We start from the raw sequence: 18,215 nt of genomic DNA on the forward strand, positions 1-18,215 counted from the left end.
ATTACTGGAGACAATTCCATCATTCCAGAAATAAATCAAGTCATTCACAAAACCTCACAGCTGGAAACTTTATACAGAAGGAAAGTGCATAACTTCACAATACACAGTTTAGCATAAGCATGAAAGGGAAAAATTATTTTAGATAGTGGATGTATAGTAAGCAATTTATGCGCATTTCCATTTTTTAAAGAATATGTAGAAATAATGACACACCAAGTCTCATTTACGTCCATTCCAACTGAATTCTAATCAAATGTTGTCACTAAATGGGACTCCAAGGGGCAACCCCCTCTTTCATAAGAAAAAATTCTAAAGCCTAGAACGTACTGCAAATATGCTGGCCTCCCTCCTTATTTCAAGAAATAACAAAACATTAAAGTGAGTACAGAAGTTGTACTTCCTAGAGCAGGGGTGCCCAAGCTCCGGGCCATGAACTGGTAGCAGTCTGTGTCCTGTTAGCAACCGGGCCACACAGCAGAGGGTGGGTGGGAAGCCAGCAAAACCTCATCTATACTTCCAGCCGCTCCTGTCAGCATTATGGTGTTGTGTAATTATTTCATTATATATTACAATGTAATAATAATAAAGTGTACAATAAATGTAATGCACTTGAATCATCCCAAAACTATCACTCCCTCACCCCAGTCTGTGGAAAAACTGTCTTCCACAAAACTGGTCCCTGGTGCCAGAAAGAGTGGGGACCGCCGTTCTAGAGGAATTCTGGAAAGAAGCACTCTGTGTTAATCTTCTACTTTACAATTTTGCTCTTAAGACACAAGTTAAAGCCACATTTAAAAAAAAAAATAACCAAGCATGTTTCTCACATATTTTTCATATTGTTCGTATATGGAACGAATGGAACGCTTAGCCACTGGTTATTTTGCTTAGATGTTCCTATTTGAATACAGACTCACCTGATATTTTTCCTATACTAATAACATTCAAATTATCTACGTGTGCAATAATAAACACTAAACATAATCATATCTCAGTATCAACTTCCTTAAAAGGTAAAGCTTGTTTCCGGCAAGGTCTGGTTCAAGGATTAAAATAAACACACACAGCAAGAAAGCTGCAATGTATATTCTGTTTTTTCAAGCCATGAAATATATATTTATTTATACATATATACTTATATACAGAAATAAAAAAACAAGAACTGTTGATGAAACACCCTAATTAGTTGTACTGCTTTCTAAGAATTAAGATTATTCAAATTTTTTCTTCTATGTGTTAATGAACACCTTTACATAACCACCAGGAAAAAAAAAATCACATTTGAAATCCAAGGTGCACAAAAATGTCCCGGGGGAAAAAAGGAGAGGAAAAGAAAATATGAACCTAAGCTGATTCCAGCAGGGAAGAAACTTTCCCACATACAAAGGTATTAGCCATGAAGCAAGAGAAAGCCAGAGGCCCCAGTATGAAATCAGAGCTCCCTGAATTTACACTCAGGGCATTCAAGGCAGGGTGCTCCATTTTTGGTTCCAGCTGAGCCTGTGACCTACAGCTATTTTACCTGCAGGACTTCTCACAAGTCAGTCCAACCAGGTTTAGCTGGATCAGAAATGTGCTTAGCAATCATATGAACAAAGAAATAAATTTCTCTAATCACCTGCCTCAGAGAAACATTAAAACTCTGAATCTGAATCATCACCCTTTTAAGTAATTACAACAGCAGTTTAAAAGTGCAACTATGCTCGTCCTAAGCATTCGTCATAGTACAGAATGGTTACAAGTGGTAAATGAAAAATTCTGATCTCAAAACAATTTGCATTTGCATCTAAAATGCTACGACGAAACCACATAACTCCCTCCTCAAAATGTTTCATGTGACGTCTCCTTGAAGTGGCTTTCACTTTAGCTGTGTGTGGCTTCCTTTATTTGCTTTAGTGACAAAAATACGAAAATGAATATAAAGAAGCAAAGACTCTAAAACAAAGGCCAAGAGCAGATACAATAGCCATCACTAGATTTTTTTTTTCATGGTTTTAACCTAGAGGAAAAACTCAGGGTCCAATAAAAATACCTTCTTTATGTAACTCACAGTTAGCACTTCTTTTCATGTTTTATATTAGTTTGTCTTATAACACCATGATAAGGTCAGTAATGCCAAGTAAAGTCCAGTTAACAGTCCCATTGTTTTTGAATCTCAGCTACATATTTCTAAAAAGAAAGCAGATATACTTGCCCCACAAGACAGCTACATTTTTCTCCCATAGGAAAGGCTGATGATGTTCCACTAAAGTGATTTCCAGCAGTAACAATGTTTTATATAAAAACAAATCCCTAATAAACTCTATTTTCTATCAATTCGTTGATACCACCTAACAAATTTGGCCTTGAGTGCATTTGAGTTTAGTGTCATGGTGATAAAAGTCCAGAACCTGGAGTCCAGATACCTGCTCTACCACTTACTCGCTGCATGACCTTGGAAAGGTACTGAATCTCCCCTAGGTTCAGAGCAATTAGAAGGACGGAGCTAGGTAATAAAAGTGCAGGGCATATTCATTAATGTTATTAACATTTTTAGGATAGAAAGCTCAAGTATATATATATATATATATATACATACACACACACATAAATTCACTTTATTATTTATTTATTTACTTTGAGCAAGATCCTATGGAGAAATAAAGTAGCTGCCAGGTTAACAAAGTTTTCTCTTCAAATACAATTAGGTGAAATAACATATTACAAGACATATGCCATTAATAAACACACCAACTCTCTAACCATTATCGCTGGAAAATTCATTCCTTCCACTCCCTGAAATGACAAAAGATTGAAGTAAGTCTCAGGGTTGGCAAAAGCATTGGAATTTTTTTTTTAATTTGTCATTCTAAAGTACAGCTACAGAGAAATACATCAATTAGGTAAGGAAAAGGTCAAGGATAACAATTACTCAAGCACCTTCTTTTTTTTTTTTTTAAACAGAAGTCACAAGTTTCTTATTAACACAGGTGGGATTTTTTCCCCATGCTATATATGCAGAACCTAAAATAAAGATTTGTGAACTCACTCATCCAAACTGACTGGCTCCAAAAATTCATTTGGTTGCCAGGCTTAGATAAAGGCCTAGGTAAATCTACTAAGGACATAAATTGGAGCAAGTAGAAAGAAGAGGTAAAAGAATCCATATGTTTAAATAAAAGATCTAAAAAGCCTAGAACCAGAGAGCAAGGTCAGCAAGATTAAACCAAATTAAGGTGTTACTTTAAATTTAGTGCTTAGAATTGCGTAAAATAATCACAAAATCCAGAGTAAAGGAGACCTGGTTTATATGCGTATACATTTACATGAAAATGCCCAGGGAGAGGGATAAGGAAGTCAGGGATTCCAAAAGTCAAAGGTACTAGAAAAAGTAATCCAACCTGGGCTACATTAATGAAAAGTATGATATTGGAAGAGAAAAAAGGAAGTACTAATGTCATTACATTTTAGTGATAATCAGGTATAGGTTTTCCAGTCAATTCGTTTGGAGGAGAAAAAAAAAAAATACATGATTAATTATGTGCCAGGCATCATGCTAAGCTTAGGGAGATGAAGTGGATACAGCCTTGCCCTTGAAGAGTTCACAGTTAGAGAAAACTGTGTTGCGAATGTCTGTGATACCCTGTGTGTACAAAGTACAAGAGGAAGCACAGACAGCTATACCTGAGGGGATCAGAAAAGGTAAGTTTTACACAGAAGAAGGACACAGTAATGGGCAAGGGTGTTCCATGCACTGGCAGAAGAAACAGAAAGCCATAGAAGGCATTAGTGGGATTTGTAAGCTGTTCAGTTTAGTTCCATCAACTTTACGCAGACCAAACACTGACATGGCACAGAATACACAAATGAATAAAAAATGTTCTCCCTGCTCCCAAGAACTTATAATAAACTGAAGAGACTTTAAATAAGTTCAGTACAATGTGACATATGCTCTATTGTAAATATGTTCAACATTCAGGCAATAAGGATCAAATTCCATAATATAAAGACTTCCTAAAATTCAGTCAGAAAAAGATCACCAACCAAATACGGGATCAGCCGAATCAGATGTTCATTTTTAAATGATCACTCTGGTGAGGATGAATGTTAGAGAGGGGACAAGTTTGAACACAAAGAGACTAATGTTGGGAGGATACTGCAGCACTGGGTGAAGCGTTTAAAAGATCTGAACTGAATAACACATTTAATTAATTGGATAGATGGTGGGCACATCACCCGGGACAGAAAACACAGGAGAACAAATACCCCACTTCCACAGCAAGTGCTGCATGTATGGTGTGAGAGAAAGATCCAGAGAAAAGACTAGGCTGCAATACAGATATGTTAATCCTCAAGCCTACAAACAGGAGTAAATCCTATGAGCGTAAGGAGGTGAAACGTGCCTGGGAGCACCTGTAAAGGGATAAAAGAACATCGACATTTAGGATTCCATCAAGAGGAGCTGACAGACAAGTCAGAGAAAAGAAATCCTTGGAAGACAGCGAGGACAGTGTTTCAGGAAGAAAGAGTGGCCCACCGCGTCAAATATCACAGAGACCAGCAACTGGACAGGCACTGGTGCCCTTTGCCAAACTCTTTCAGAGGAATGGTAGAGGCCCCCAAACTACAATGGATTTGACCATGGGCAGGAAGTAAGGAACGACATGCTTTAATTCAGGTTACTTCTAGAAGAAGAACGCTGCGCTTTCAAGGGAGCTGTCCAACAATAAAATAACAATACCTAACATCTACTGAGGGGCTCTTTTTGAGCAGGCAGTAGAGAAGGCATTTCACATACAATTCCTCTCATGGCGACCACCCCCTTCAAAATCAGTATTACTGCTTCCACTTTTCCGTTTAAAAAAATGGGTTCAGGATGATTACATAACTTCCCCACGAATACAGAGCTGACACACGGAGAAAGGAGGACTGAAATGCAGGCTCTATCAAACCATAAACCAGTACTCTTTCCACTCTCCGATGCTGCCTCCCCATCCCTGGAAACTGGGACGGTGGAGGGGGTTTTAACCATTTAACAGGAAGATTTTTTTTTTTGGAAGACGGCTGAACTAGTTGACTTTTAAAGTCACTTCCACCTTCAATAGCCCATGATTTTCTCATATACTTTGCTCACAGGTAGTTATAGCTACAGAATTCCAGATCTAAATGCTCATCACTCTTTTTGCGGAACTTTTTATACCATCTTCATTTTAAATAAGCCCACATCCTAACAATGTGCCTATTATACTACATACAGAGAAAACTAGTATCAGTTCTATTTATTTTTGCCCCAAAAAATGAAAGTACAGTCTATGAAGGCAGTTAATCACTTCCTTTTCTGCACTCCACAGCATGCTGCATCTTCTGCTATTAAATTAATTATAACTTATATTGTGATTTGCTTTCATACCCCACACTGGACAGTAACCTTCAGAGATTGTCTACTTTATTTTAAGCCCTGAGAACACAGCACAGAGCCAGGAAGCAGGGGGCACTAAAACTCTGATGCCTGCATGGACAGAATGGAAGGATGGATGGGGAGATGGATGGTTTGGTAAGTGAAGGAAATAATATTTTTAACAGCTATTTTACACTCAATAATGTAAATAGATTATTTAATCTATTTACCAACTGGGGATATTACAATGATATCATACTTGAAGGAAGCAGTATGGAAAACTGAGTGATACAAGAGGCATGGGATATGGATTTGGAAAGAGAAATGAACGTTCATGCCCAAACAGTCTCCTAAAGTACAGGATATTTCCTGGAATCAATACCACCCAAAGGCAAAAAAAAAAAAAAAAAAAAAAGTCAATTCACTACATTATTTTTTAAAGATCAGTTACTTTTGAAACCTCTATCAAAGAAGGCCAATCTTATCCTAAATGAATAATTTACCATGGAATTTCAGGTATGACCCCTGGGAGATGTTCAAGGAGAGAAAGCTTCATAGGGCACTTTGAAATCACCCCAAAAGTGCCTACCTATGTGTTTCAAGATCTATTCAATCTACAGATCTGGCTAGCAAAGGTCTGTTCTCTACTCTCAAGTCTCAGACTTTTTTTTGAATCCAGGTTCTAACAAACTATCCTCAAAAATGTTCACGGAAATGAAGGCAAACACTGCCACAGCTTACAAGAATGTCTGATTTCCACTGTGATTAAAGGCATATTGGTAGGATCAAGAGGACTGCAAGCTATGCAAATACCCACCGTGACAGCTGCAGCTCCATCCCCTCCTCTCCCGCATGAGGAAACACATCAGAATGCAAGTGAAAGTAACATTTTAAGGTTGAACTTGAATCCACCCTAGTTTATATATAGATATTTTAAAATAAGTCATTTGCAAACTTCTGTACATCGTTATCAGTAGCTGTTAATACCTCACAGCTGAGTATAACACAGAAATGTGTTGTGACACCACAGTTGGAAGCCACTGGCCTCTTTTAGGCCTCGGTGAAACTTAAACTAGTTATCAAATTACAATCAGACTCACTGGGTTAGCCAAATTCAATGGCCTTAGGAGCTGTTTATCAACAACTTTGAAAGACAGAGTGCCAGAAGTTAGAGCAGGCAGAAGAGGAAGGTTCAGGTTCTGGTCAAGTGGGGTGCTGAGCTGCCTTCGTGGTGTGACTTGAAAAGTAAACAAGGAACTTGGCCTGTCCTCAATTACCCCACTAAACCACCGTGGCGTTAGGCTATCATGCTGTCTTTAATACTTGCCTGCATTACAAACAAAAGCAAGCAAAATATAAGCAATGCCTCCAGAAAGTCACTGGTAAAATGCACCTGCTAGCCAGGTTTTCTGGAAAGCTCCTACTTATAGCACAGATTAGGTATTTGATACCTCAAAGCTGAGGATGCTGAGGGACTGGGAGAAGATACATTTGAAGGAAAATTCAGTAGGAAGGGCATGAGAAGTAAGAGTATCCCAACAGTGGCGGTCCTCACCCAGACAAGGGACATCGTGAGATGGAGGTTAGACTGGGGCCCCCCCCAGTGAAGGACTTGAGTTCCAGGAAGCTTAAAGGTTAGCACGAGGGCACAGAAGGGCAAGAACAGTGAGGCAACCAAGCCCATGGTGCTGGAGGTTCCACAGAAGGAAGTAAGCCCAGATGAACCTTTGCTCACTTCCCCAGTTTCAAGAGCGCCTGACAACCTGACATGGTTTTAAAAGAAGGCTACTGGGATAGGGAAAAGCCCAGAAACCATGCCATGTGGGAAAAAGCTAGAAGACTTAAGAACATAAAAACTGTTTTTAGTATCAAATAAGCTGTCTTGTAAAAGACAGAAAAAGTTCATTTCATCAAACTCTGTAGAGCAACGCTAGGAAAAACGAACATGTACTTCAGACTGAGGTCAAGCATAAGGAAGCCCTCGGAAGAGCAGGAATGGCCAAGATAGAGCAGGAGATATAAGGAAGCCAGGAGCTCCTTCTCACTAGATGTGTTCACAACGCAGTGGGAAACCATCCCTCAGGGAGTCTGGGCAGGGGTTCCACACTGGGGATGGCCTGAGCTAGATTTCTGGAGCACCTTCCAGTTCTAAGAGTGTGATGTGTTCATTTTGGTTAGGCTCAGACTTTTGAGCAAGTGTAAGAGATAAAGGGTTTCCCACATAACCTCCCATCCCTCTCCCCAGTTCAAAACCAGAGGACTGGCCCCAGACCACATGAGAGTTACATTTCCAAGGTTTCTTCTAGCTTCAAATTTTCATAGTTTTAGTCTTAGTTCTCATTTACACCCAAATAAATGAGGATCACGTATTCTCTCCATTCAGAAGATCCCCACAACCCATGCCAGGGTTAAATGTCCTTGACAGGTTATTAAAAAAAAAAATCACCTAAGTCCCTAATGCTTCTGAACAGTTTCCTCTTATCCACTTGGTAGTGGTGATGGATAACAGCTGAGTGTGATCCACTGCAGAAAGAGACTTTTTAATATGTGAAATCTATAGTTAAATCACCACTCAACCTTTTCTTTTCAAGACTGAAGAATCTCTCAGTTCCTGTCGCAATTTAAAATCCTTTCATCACTCAGAGGGGACCTCTTTTTTTTTTCCCAACGTATTCCAAATTTTCCACATCTGTTTCTAGAAGTACACGTGCAGTGAGACAGAGCACTCATGTAGAATTCTGACCAGAGGTGAAGACAAGAGCGATTCCCTCCAGGCTGCTAAATGCAAATCGGCAAAGGTTGACAATGATGAGATTTTTATGTAGGAAATGATAGTTTCCCTAGTCTTCAACTCCTTGAAGGAAAAATATTTCTGTGCTAGGGAGACATTAAATCCTGAATCATAATCCAGAGCCTGCAAAGCCCTGGGTGGCCTGCTTCAGTGGGGATCCCTAAGCCAAAGTCTGGGCTAGTGCAGATCCCCCCATGGTCCTCTGGAAGGGCCAGCAGAGAGCAGAGGCCTCCTTTTGATGCAGATCCCAGGGCCACGCTTTTCTCACCACACAGATGTGCCATCAGGAGAGCTGACTCACGAGCAGCCTGTACTCTGGGCCTGAAGAGTTTTTATTATTACTACACAGACAGCTCCTATCTGGGCCTGCGGTATGTTTTACATCTCTGTTCTGATTTCTGAAGGTATTAACTTTATTCATTTGGATTTGCGCATTTCTCGAGATAAGCAATGTCATTGTGACGTGAACTCTAGGCCTCCCAGATGCCTGTCACAATAGCTCACCCCACAGCCTGGTATTGTCGCCAATCTTCCTTATGAAAACAGTGTCGTCTACCCTGGAGTAAATCGACCTCTGACTGACACTGACTCACTGACAACCAAACGCTCCCTGGGTAAGCCCCTCCTGCAGTTATGCTTCTGCAGGCTGGCTATCGGGCAAAAGACATACAACCCCAAATGTGATACAGAGCATTTCAAAACTCATGTGAAAAACCCCTTCTCCAGGACTGGCACTTACAAACCAAGAAACGCATCACATTTGTGATTTAAGAGCCACAAAATTTCAAAACAGAAAAGAACCCTATAATTGAACATTCTAAATCCCTCTTCTCCTTTACCTATTATTTCATTTATTTAACAATGATGTATCAAATGCCTGTTCTAGGGTAGGCCTTGTATAGACACAGAGGTAAGGGGAAGCAACCCCCTTCTGGGCTCTCCACTTCCTGGGGAGGAGAGGCAGACAGGCAAACAAATCATCACAGCAACATGCTCTATTCAAGGTGTCCGCTGGGAGAATGAAGAGACTGAGTCCCTTCACTCCAACTGAAGGTATCAAGAGATGTGGGTCCCAGAGGAGTGACATCTGAACTACAACTGGAATAATGAGAATTAAATGATGAGAATTGTTATCATGTCAATAATCAGACCCACAGAGAGAAGGTATTTTAGTTTATTAGCATTAAATATACATTGAAGACCAACAATGCCAGGTTTAATAATAAAAAGAAATTTAATTCCTTTGTAAAACGCAAAAAAAATTATAACACAAACTTGAAGCCCTGACTCAGGTTCTGTCATTTTAAGAGAATGGATTGTGCTTTTAATTTAATTCGATAAAACAGCATAGCTCACAAGATGTTTAACAACAAATGTCAACGGATGGCTTAAAGCCCACTTAAGAGAATATAAGGAGTCAGCAGAGTTGGTGCCACCTTTTTTAACTTCTCATGGCCCATATATCTTCCTACTAGATAGCATCCAGTGACATTTTGGGGGCCGGGAGAAGGCTGCATCTCTGGATTACAAAAGCTTTACAGAAAATGATAAACTGAGATGTAAACAAATGAAGAGGATTTTGCTTTGTTTTGGTTTCTATTTTTTTGTCTTGTTTTGTTTTGTTTTTTGTCATGAGATTTGCCAGGTCATTTTTCTCTTCAAGTCCAAGTCTGGACAATAATTAAAACATATAAATCACCCAATAAATCAAACACTGAATGACTAACATCTTTTCTCACTTGTCAAAAATTGATCAGCCTAAGGAGAAATGCAATAGAAAATGAAAGAAAGCTTTCAAGTTAATATGCTAAGTTGAAAAGGATTTAGCCTTTTAAACTCAGTTGGCATAAAGTCAGTCCAAATAACCAAACAATAAAACTGTCCTTAATCTAATGGTGTCACCTTAGTAATGCCTTCTTCTCATACTCCATTCCCTGCTATGGCTGGAGAAGGCAGCATTCCAATTAATCAGGCAGTCACCATATAGAACCATCTACAGAGAATCAAAATTTACATAGCACACTCAAAATAAACATAATGTGTCTCCATTTACAGCTTCAGGAGACACATGATAATTCTACATTGCCCAAATCATTCAATAAGAATTTATTCAGTGCATATAGAGCAAGGCATTGAGCTAGGCACTATTAGCTAGGCACTATATTTCCCAAACTAAAAGTTTGAATACACATTTTAACAAATCATTTTATGTAACTTCCAAGTAAATAAAGCAACCTGGAAGACGTAGTTTAGACACTGACATAATTTCCAGAACATTCTAAGACTACATAGAGACAACTGAACATTTAAAATCAGAAGCAGTTGCTCCTCCCAAAAACAAAAAGTGGAGCTATACAGTTACTGTAGAAAGAGACTCTTTAACTCTTAGAATCCTGGAGCTGATGGGAAATTTTTTTAAATGTAGCTCCATATGAATAAAACATTCTCTCTCAACATCAACCATCATTCTTCTGGTTTCATAACTATAGAAAGTATCTGAAATTGACAAACATTGAAAGGTGGTATGTCATAATCTCGAGGCAGCTGTTAACATAAATCTTTGGTATCTACTTGTTTGTTTTGCTCTTTTGCAGAGACATGCAGAATTTCCAGCTGCAAGAGACAGAAGTTCATAGAAAGTCAGATATACCATCTTTTAAAATAGAGTTAAATATATTGTGCTGTGAGGCAAAGCACAGACCAGGGAAATAAAAAGAAAAACACAAAGTTCTATTCTTCTCTATGATGGTCTCAAAAGGAATCCATCTAATTCCAAAAACACAGCACTTTAATAACCGATAACTGCTTCCTCAGAGTTTGTATTTTTTTTTAAATACTTACATGTGCCCTCGTGAAATGGATTTGAGATTCCAGCAATAGGTCTAAGTCCTCAAGCTGACAGTCCACCTGTTTTAAGCCATTATTCAGAACCCCTAACTATGCAGGAATACGACATTTTTTATTTGATTTCTTATATGAAATATAATTGATGGTTTATCAAAGAATACAGGAGATGGAAATATTATAAAACAAAATGGGTTAAAAATGTCAACAGATTACAAACTGAAACGCTGTTTCAGTCTACATCATTCCCACCTGATGACTGAATTTAAAAAAGGAGTAGATCGCCTAAGAAGCGGCACTGGCTCCTATTTTCACTTGAGTTTGCTCTAGAAATTAACAAAATCCTCAAACCAGAGTAACAATACAGGCCTTTATGTGCAGTTCAGACAAAGAGTCTTACAATAACACCTTTCTAAATAAAAATAAATAAAACTCCCTAGCAGGAGATACGCTATTTCTATTTCTGCGTATATATTTACATGAAAAGAATGTTTACCAGTTTTCCTTTAGTAAACCTCATGCCAAGATCAAACCAGATTATAACATTTACCATTTATAAAAAAATAACATTTGTCATTTAACATATATCATTATAATATTTATCAAATGTAAATTCAAATTTACATTTAAATTTCTGCTAAATATAGATATAAAAACTTCTCCTAATAAAACTATTTTATATAGCCAGTAATTCAATAAAGAAAATTTCAAAACAAAATGTGATATCCTAAACATTACTAAAAGAAGTGACAGTTTCAAACAGATGCTCAAGAGAGAAGAGCATCTTTGCTAAAGGGAAGAATGTGCTTACACTTACCTCCATTCTAGCCCCACCTGTGACCAACCACTCTATCTATTCTGCCTCCATTTCTTCAACTACAAAATAAATGTCACACGAGCTACCACTGTAGACCGAAGGCATTCATGGATTTCAATAGTAATGGTTCTGACTATTCTTGAGTGACCCTTAAAATACATTAACACACTGTCATTTGTAATTCTGTCAGCAGTGACTGAACTGCCATTCCCAGGTGAGTGGACCAAGGGTAAACTTCCAGGCTCTTAACTCCCATTTGATGATCTTGTGGTTCTCACAAGTGAGTGGTGAGCACAACTGCTGCCAGTTCACAAACAGGAAAAGGAGCTGTGACATCACAGCACATAACAGTGGAATTACAGAAAGCTGGAACTCAAAATCTCACTGCACTCCTCTTGAACATCAAGAGAATGCTACACTAGAAAGTTGCTGAAAAAATTAACAAAGTGATTTTTTAGTTTTTATCAAAGTTCCATATCATGAATCACCAGCATCCTTTATAGTTCTGGAAGTGTCCAATATTTTCACAAAACTTTGAAATTGGTCATTTAACTGGATTTGCTAAAAGGAGAATATGTCTAGAAAAATGCTGTCTTCCAATGAGGTCACTCTAAATGGATTCTTTATTTGGTTTCATAATTAGTTTCAACTTTACACATGGCTGACACAAAAAAGATAAGGAAAAGCAGAAGAGGCCAATTATAAAAGCTATAAATGCACACTATATCAAAGTCATATTTCATATCTCTAAAATTACAAATAAAAGCATGTCATAAAGAAACAAATAGACTTTAAAAGGCATATTTTTAAACTAATATAAACAAATGTTAGAGTAAACCTCTAACTAGATTCGAAGGCATTACTTTTTTCACATTTTAACTGGATGTCTTAAAATAGATTGTTCTTTAAAGCAGAGGTTCTTCCCACCGTTCCAAAAAACTATTATTTTTTAAGTGTTAATTCTTCCAACTGATGGAAGTGGAATTTCCCTGAATCCCAGCTGCAACTGTTGCCTTAAGCCTTAAGTTTACAGACTGTTTTGAAAGCAATGCACTTGTCTTATATTTACTTTATAGTAGAAATCCTGAAAGGATTAATGAATAGATCAATCTAATTTGTAATTAACAGCATTAATTTGCATGCTGTTCACTAAGTCCTGAAAAGAATTTGTTCTCTTTTTAAGTATATTAACCATGCCCAAATCATATTGTTTATAGTATTAATTAGATTAGCCGACCCCTTTCTTCACTCCCTGTGCTGATGTAAACTTCAGCCATGAAACAATGACATTTAGTCACAGTTTCAATTAATGACATTGAACTAATGCAGTTTTACTATACTCAACGGCAAACCAGATACATGGAAAAAACTCAACTGACAGTAACAACCATCAGTAAGACACATTCACAATGAGCTCTTCTTGACACACTGCAAAGAAATGGCATTATTTAATATTCCATTTCAAGACCCAAACATGACAGTTGTCACTGATGTAGCACATCTTTGTTTTCTTTAATTAAGTAGTATTACCAGCCTCATTCAGCTAAAACACTAGTGGCTCAAATTCCTATTTACTTAATATTTTACTTAGCTACAATTGTCTTGTTTATAAGATCCTAGATATCTTTCCAGAATTTCTCAGTGTGTACTTTGTCTACACAAATACTATACAAGCTCACAAATACTATACTATACAATACTATACAAAAAAAGACAGCTCTGATTTTTGCATTCCCAACAGTTAAAAGCAATCTGACACAAAGCACCAGAGTCCCCTACCTAGAGTTTTTGAGAAATTCCCTAAAACTCCTCCCAGGAATTGACCCCTCAACAACGTGCCATAGTATCTGGAGTGTCTACCATTAAAGTCAATTTGGGTTAAGGTAAAAGGCCCATTACAAAATACCTGGAGATGGGAAGAGAGGAAAGGGCAAGAGATGTAACAAGGCAGCAGTCTTATCACATACAGTTCAATTTCCTCCAAGTGTTTAACTGTCACATAAGCAAAGTTCTACAGCCCAGCTCCAAGGGAATTTTAGGGCCACAGGAAGAAGAGTTAAAGGCAGGAACAGGCAGAGAGACATGAAGGGAAGCCAGAGTTTGGAACAAGGCCTGTAGAACACCACTGAAGAGAAAAAACAGACTATGAGGTGTACTGGGGGTAGATGAGGAAATACTCACTAGTTATTCTATTTATTGCCTTCCGAATTTTGCCCTATAATTATACAATGTTTCTTTTTAAAAATAGAAAACAGTAAATGGATCAAACTAGTCTGATTTCCAACAAATGGCACTACCAAGACGTTTTCTCTGAATTTTTATACTTTCCATTGTTTTCATCCAAGAATAGTCAAAATGAAACAGCCCCGGTTCGCTAGATGAAGTAACTTTCTTTCTGACGTTATCTAAATGAATGCTTTTCCTCTCCAATGCTGCCATTTTTAAGGTTTAAAAACTGACCAGGCTCGTGAACACACTCAAGAAGATGCCGGAAATCTGAGAAATTACGCAGATAGCTGAGACTAACACTCAACCACCTATCTTTCTAAAGCTGCATTCTGGAAATACAAATCAAGAAAGCCATCACATGATCGCATTACTACAAACAAAACCACAAACACAGCTTTATTGTAAATAGCAGTTTGTTATACAACAAAAGCCAGATCACACTAATGAAGATAACTGTAAACAAACACCACGGCCTGCCACAGTAATAATGACCCAAATTCTTCCTATTTCTGTATGTGAGTAAATATTATCTGTACTTTATAAGATGAAAAAATGCTTAAGGAGCAGAAAAATTTCCCTTGCCTACATTACAAAAAAATGAGTCAATCTCAGACCACTGAGATAAAGTTCTAACAAAATTTAGAGTAAACTCATGGCTTCAGGAACTGTGTCTTATTGAATGTCTGTAAATGTGAAAAATTGTTTGGTAACCTGTTTTCCATTCTGCAAATATGTACTTTCTACTCACTAAGCATATACATATGTATTCATGTGGAAATGCTTTGTCATAGAAGACTGATAATCAAAATAGATTATCATCTCAAACAATCGCAGAACTCATACATACGACAAAATGTCAGATCCAACTTTCAATAACACCTCTTAAGCCAACAAAATGATGTCTATAAGAAAGCATAAGAGGAATAGCAGTAGTCTGCCAACCTTAAAATAAAACTTTTCCATAAACAAAATTCCACACTTAAAATTTCACAAGATCCCTATCAAAACATATGCAAAATTAACTTTTCCTATTTTGAATCTATTACAACCATCCGCATCTCAGTTCCACAAAAATAGGTAAACCAAAGTTTTTTGAACTATGGGTGGTCGTGTGTATGTATGATGAAAAGCCATTTATGATAATATGCATATAACACAGTACTGTAAAAAACCAAGATAAAATAGCCATGGAATGGTTCAATGGGCTCTTCCACATCAACTGGTAAAGACACCAAGCCAGAATGTATGAACAATTATTTTCATATTCTTTACTTGATGATAATTTGACAATTACATTAAGAAGCCACACATTGCAATTTAAAACAGAGTACTGACCTTATGTGTGCACATGTGAGTGTTTTCTAACTGCTGACACATTTACTGCTATCATTTGAATTGTGAGCTTTACATCAAGGGTTTTTTAAAAAGATAATCTCAGCATACAGATTGGCGTTACACCTAAACTTCACACCTTAGGGAGGTATTTGTTATTCTCTGATATTTCAGCAAACGGCCTTAATTTTTGATAATGTCCACAGAGGCCCTTAACACAAAACACAGTTCTTTTGAATGAATCTGAATTGACTGTTTACATGAGAATCCATGCCTGCAGGAAAATAGTTATGCATCAGTAGACCTATTTCACGTCATTTCTGCAGAGATATTACCTCCTTATTATGATGGACCTATGAACACCGCACTGAAGCAGGAATGATTCTAATAGAATCAAAACGAGAAGATACACATGCACACACCCATACACACATTACTTAAACAAAACAAAACAAAACAAAACAAAAACTGAGCAAACCTGAGTGGAGCAATGAACAGTTCTGAAGCCCCAAAAGGAGTCAGGCATCATGCATGGTCTTCAGACTGCTGGGTTACTTCACCTAAGTGCTCATGGTGCAAATGACTTCATTACCTTGCACTCTACTTGCAGGCTCAGGGCACATTAGATACTATCTCTGTTCTACACACAACACACAGGCATACACACACACTCTCTCTCTACACCAGCCAGCCCTGTTTCCAATGTCAGAGGCCCGCTCCGCGCGTAGCCCGTGCCCATCCCTGCTCTGCTCCATGTCCTGACCTCAGAAATGTAGGAATACTACATTAAGCAGGGATACTACTGAATCCTAGTGCATCTGCTCTGTTGCCTCGTCTTTCCAGGATTCACAGGATGGTTCCTCCCCCACTCCACCACGGAATACAACGGAGACGGCGGATTCCCGGGTGCGAGAGAGGAGACCACTACCGGTCCCCTCCCTCACCCCACGCATCCCAGCTTGTCTCCGCCAGAAACCCCAGAGCCGTCGCCCGCAGAAGTCTGTGATCCCGGGGTGGGGGAGAGGAGTCAATGATAGGAATCAAACAGCCCGTTAGCGAGCGGGTGCCAGGGGCACGGAAGAAGCGAGCGGGGTGAGGCTACCACCGGGAAGGTGTGCTCCAGCGGGGCACCATTCAAGAGCAATGACAGGTCGGCGGGGGAAGGCGGGGGGCGGCGAGGCAGGTCGGGGAACCGCTCTTCCCTTCCTGCTCAGGGCCCTGCGGGGGAATCCCGGGGCGGCGGCGGCGGCCGGGCTCGCGGGTCGTCCCCCGCCTCCCACGCCCCCCGCGCGTCCCCTCCGCCGCCCCCTCCCTGCGGCCGCCCCCGCCCCGCGCGGAAGGAAGCGCCGGGCTCCCCCCACGCTCTCCCGCTCTCTCGCGAGTCCTGTGCAGGCCCTTTCAGGGGGAGGGGAAGAGGGAGGGGGCGCGGAGGGAATTGCTGCAATGGAGCGCCGAGAGAAGCCTGCCCGAGCGAGGCAGGAGGTGGAAAGCCGCGGCCGCCTAAAAATGCCATATTAATTTCTTAAAGGCCATAAATCACCCCTCCCTCTGCAAAAGAAAACCATAAACCCGATCCCATGCAAGCCCGCGAGCAGCCACCCACTTCCTATTTCTGTCACAGCAGCTACACCCTGCCAGCCACCTCCCCCCGGGCGCCCCCTCCCGCCACCGCCACCGCCGCCTCCCCTCGGCTCAGCCATTTGCCAACTGACGCCCCCGTAAATAAAAATGCCCCGAGTGAGGCTGGGGGGGAGAGGGGGAAGGGCGCGCGAGGGAGGGGGGTTCGAGGGTTGCACAATATCCTAGAAGGTCCGCGGCTGGAGCGGGGAGAGAACCCCGGGCGGGGGGAGGGGAGGCGAGACGCCCGGCTGCCTGCGGCACACGGTGCACCCGGGCGACCGCGGCGCGCCGCTTACCTTTCACCACCCTGTCGGTCGTCGACAACTTGGGATCAATTGCCTTGGGCTCGGACATCTCCAGCCGCCGGGGGACAGCGACGCGCTGCTCGTCCGTCCTACTGAACACCCCGACCGGACCGGCGGGCCAGACACTCAGCGCCGCCGCCGCCGCCGCGCTGCAAACCGCTCGGCTGGAGGTCTGGGCTCTGAGCTGGCTTTAAAGTTACTGCCTTCTCCGCGCGTCCCTCCTCCGCCGCCGCCGCCGCCGCCTTCACTCCTCCTCCGCCGCCGCCGCCAGCCCCGCCGACTCCGCTCCCGGCTGCGCGTGTGTGGTGGTGATTTATTTATTTTCTAAGCACGCCTCTCGGTTCTTCTTTTATTCTTGGGGGGAGGGGGATGGGGAGGGGAAGCGCACACACGAGCGCCCACCCTGGCACCGAGATCGGGCACCGCGGAATGGAGCCCCACGCGCGCACACTGCCGGGATTAAGACCGATCACATGGGGAGGGCCGGGGGCGAGGGCGGAGAGGCAGGGCCGCCGATGTCAGTGCCACCAGCCGCGCCTCGGCGTCCCCGGCGGCGGAGAGGCGGCCGCCGCTGCTGCCGCTGCTGCTGCCGCCGCTGCCGCCGCTGCTTCCCCACACCGAGCGTCGCCGCTGCTCCGCAGCCGCCGGAGACGTCCCGCCGCCGCACTCGCCCGCGCTCGCCTCTGCCTCCCCGCGCCGCTCCTTCACTCACACAGCCACAGCCGCGGAGCTCGGCAGACACAGTCCCGGGCGCAACCTCCCCTCCGCCGCCGCCGCCGCCTTCGCCTTCGCCGCCGCTGCCGCTCCCGCCTCCGCCTCCTCCCCTTCCTCCTCCCGGCCCCCGCCTCCAGCACTCCGGCAGCCTCCTCCTCCTCCCCGCGGAGCCCGCCCCCGGCATCCTAC

At 41.4% G+C, this 18,215-nt stretch overlaps 1 protein-coding gene across 2 annotated transcripts in view; it reads right to left on the minus strand.

Annotated features, from left to right (window-relative positions):
• PPP3CA (protein phosphatase 3 catalytic subunit alpha) overlaps window positions 1-18,154 on the minus strand; it is a 307,553-nt gene extending 289,399 nt beyond the window's left edge. For both annotated transcript variants that reach the window (XM_057729018.1, XM_057729017.1), the window contains exon 1: window positions 17,304-18,154. In XM_057729018.1, coding sequence (XP_057585001.1) covers window positions 17,304-17,361 — 58 coding nt within the window. In that variant the 5' untranslated portion in view covers window positions 17,362-18,154. The remainder of the gene's footprint in view (window positions 1-17,303) is intronic.
• Between the last annotated feature and the right edge of the window lie 61 nt (window positions 18,155-18,215).

This window comes from Hippopotamus amphibius, chromosome 3 (assembly GCF_030028045.1).
Source record: "Hippopotamus amphibius kiboko isolate mHipAmp2 chromosome 3, mHipAmp2.hap2, whole genome shotgun sequence".
In the NCBI taxonomy this organism is placed as follows: Eukaryota; Metazoa; Chordata; class Mammalia; order Artiodactyla; family Hippopotamidae; genus Hippopotamus; species Hippopotamus amphibius.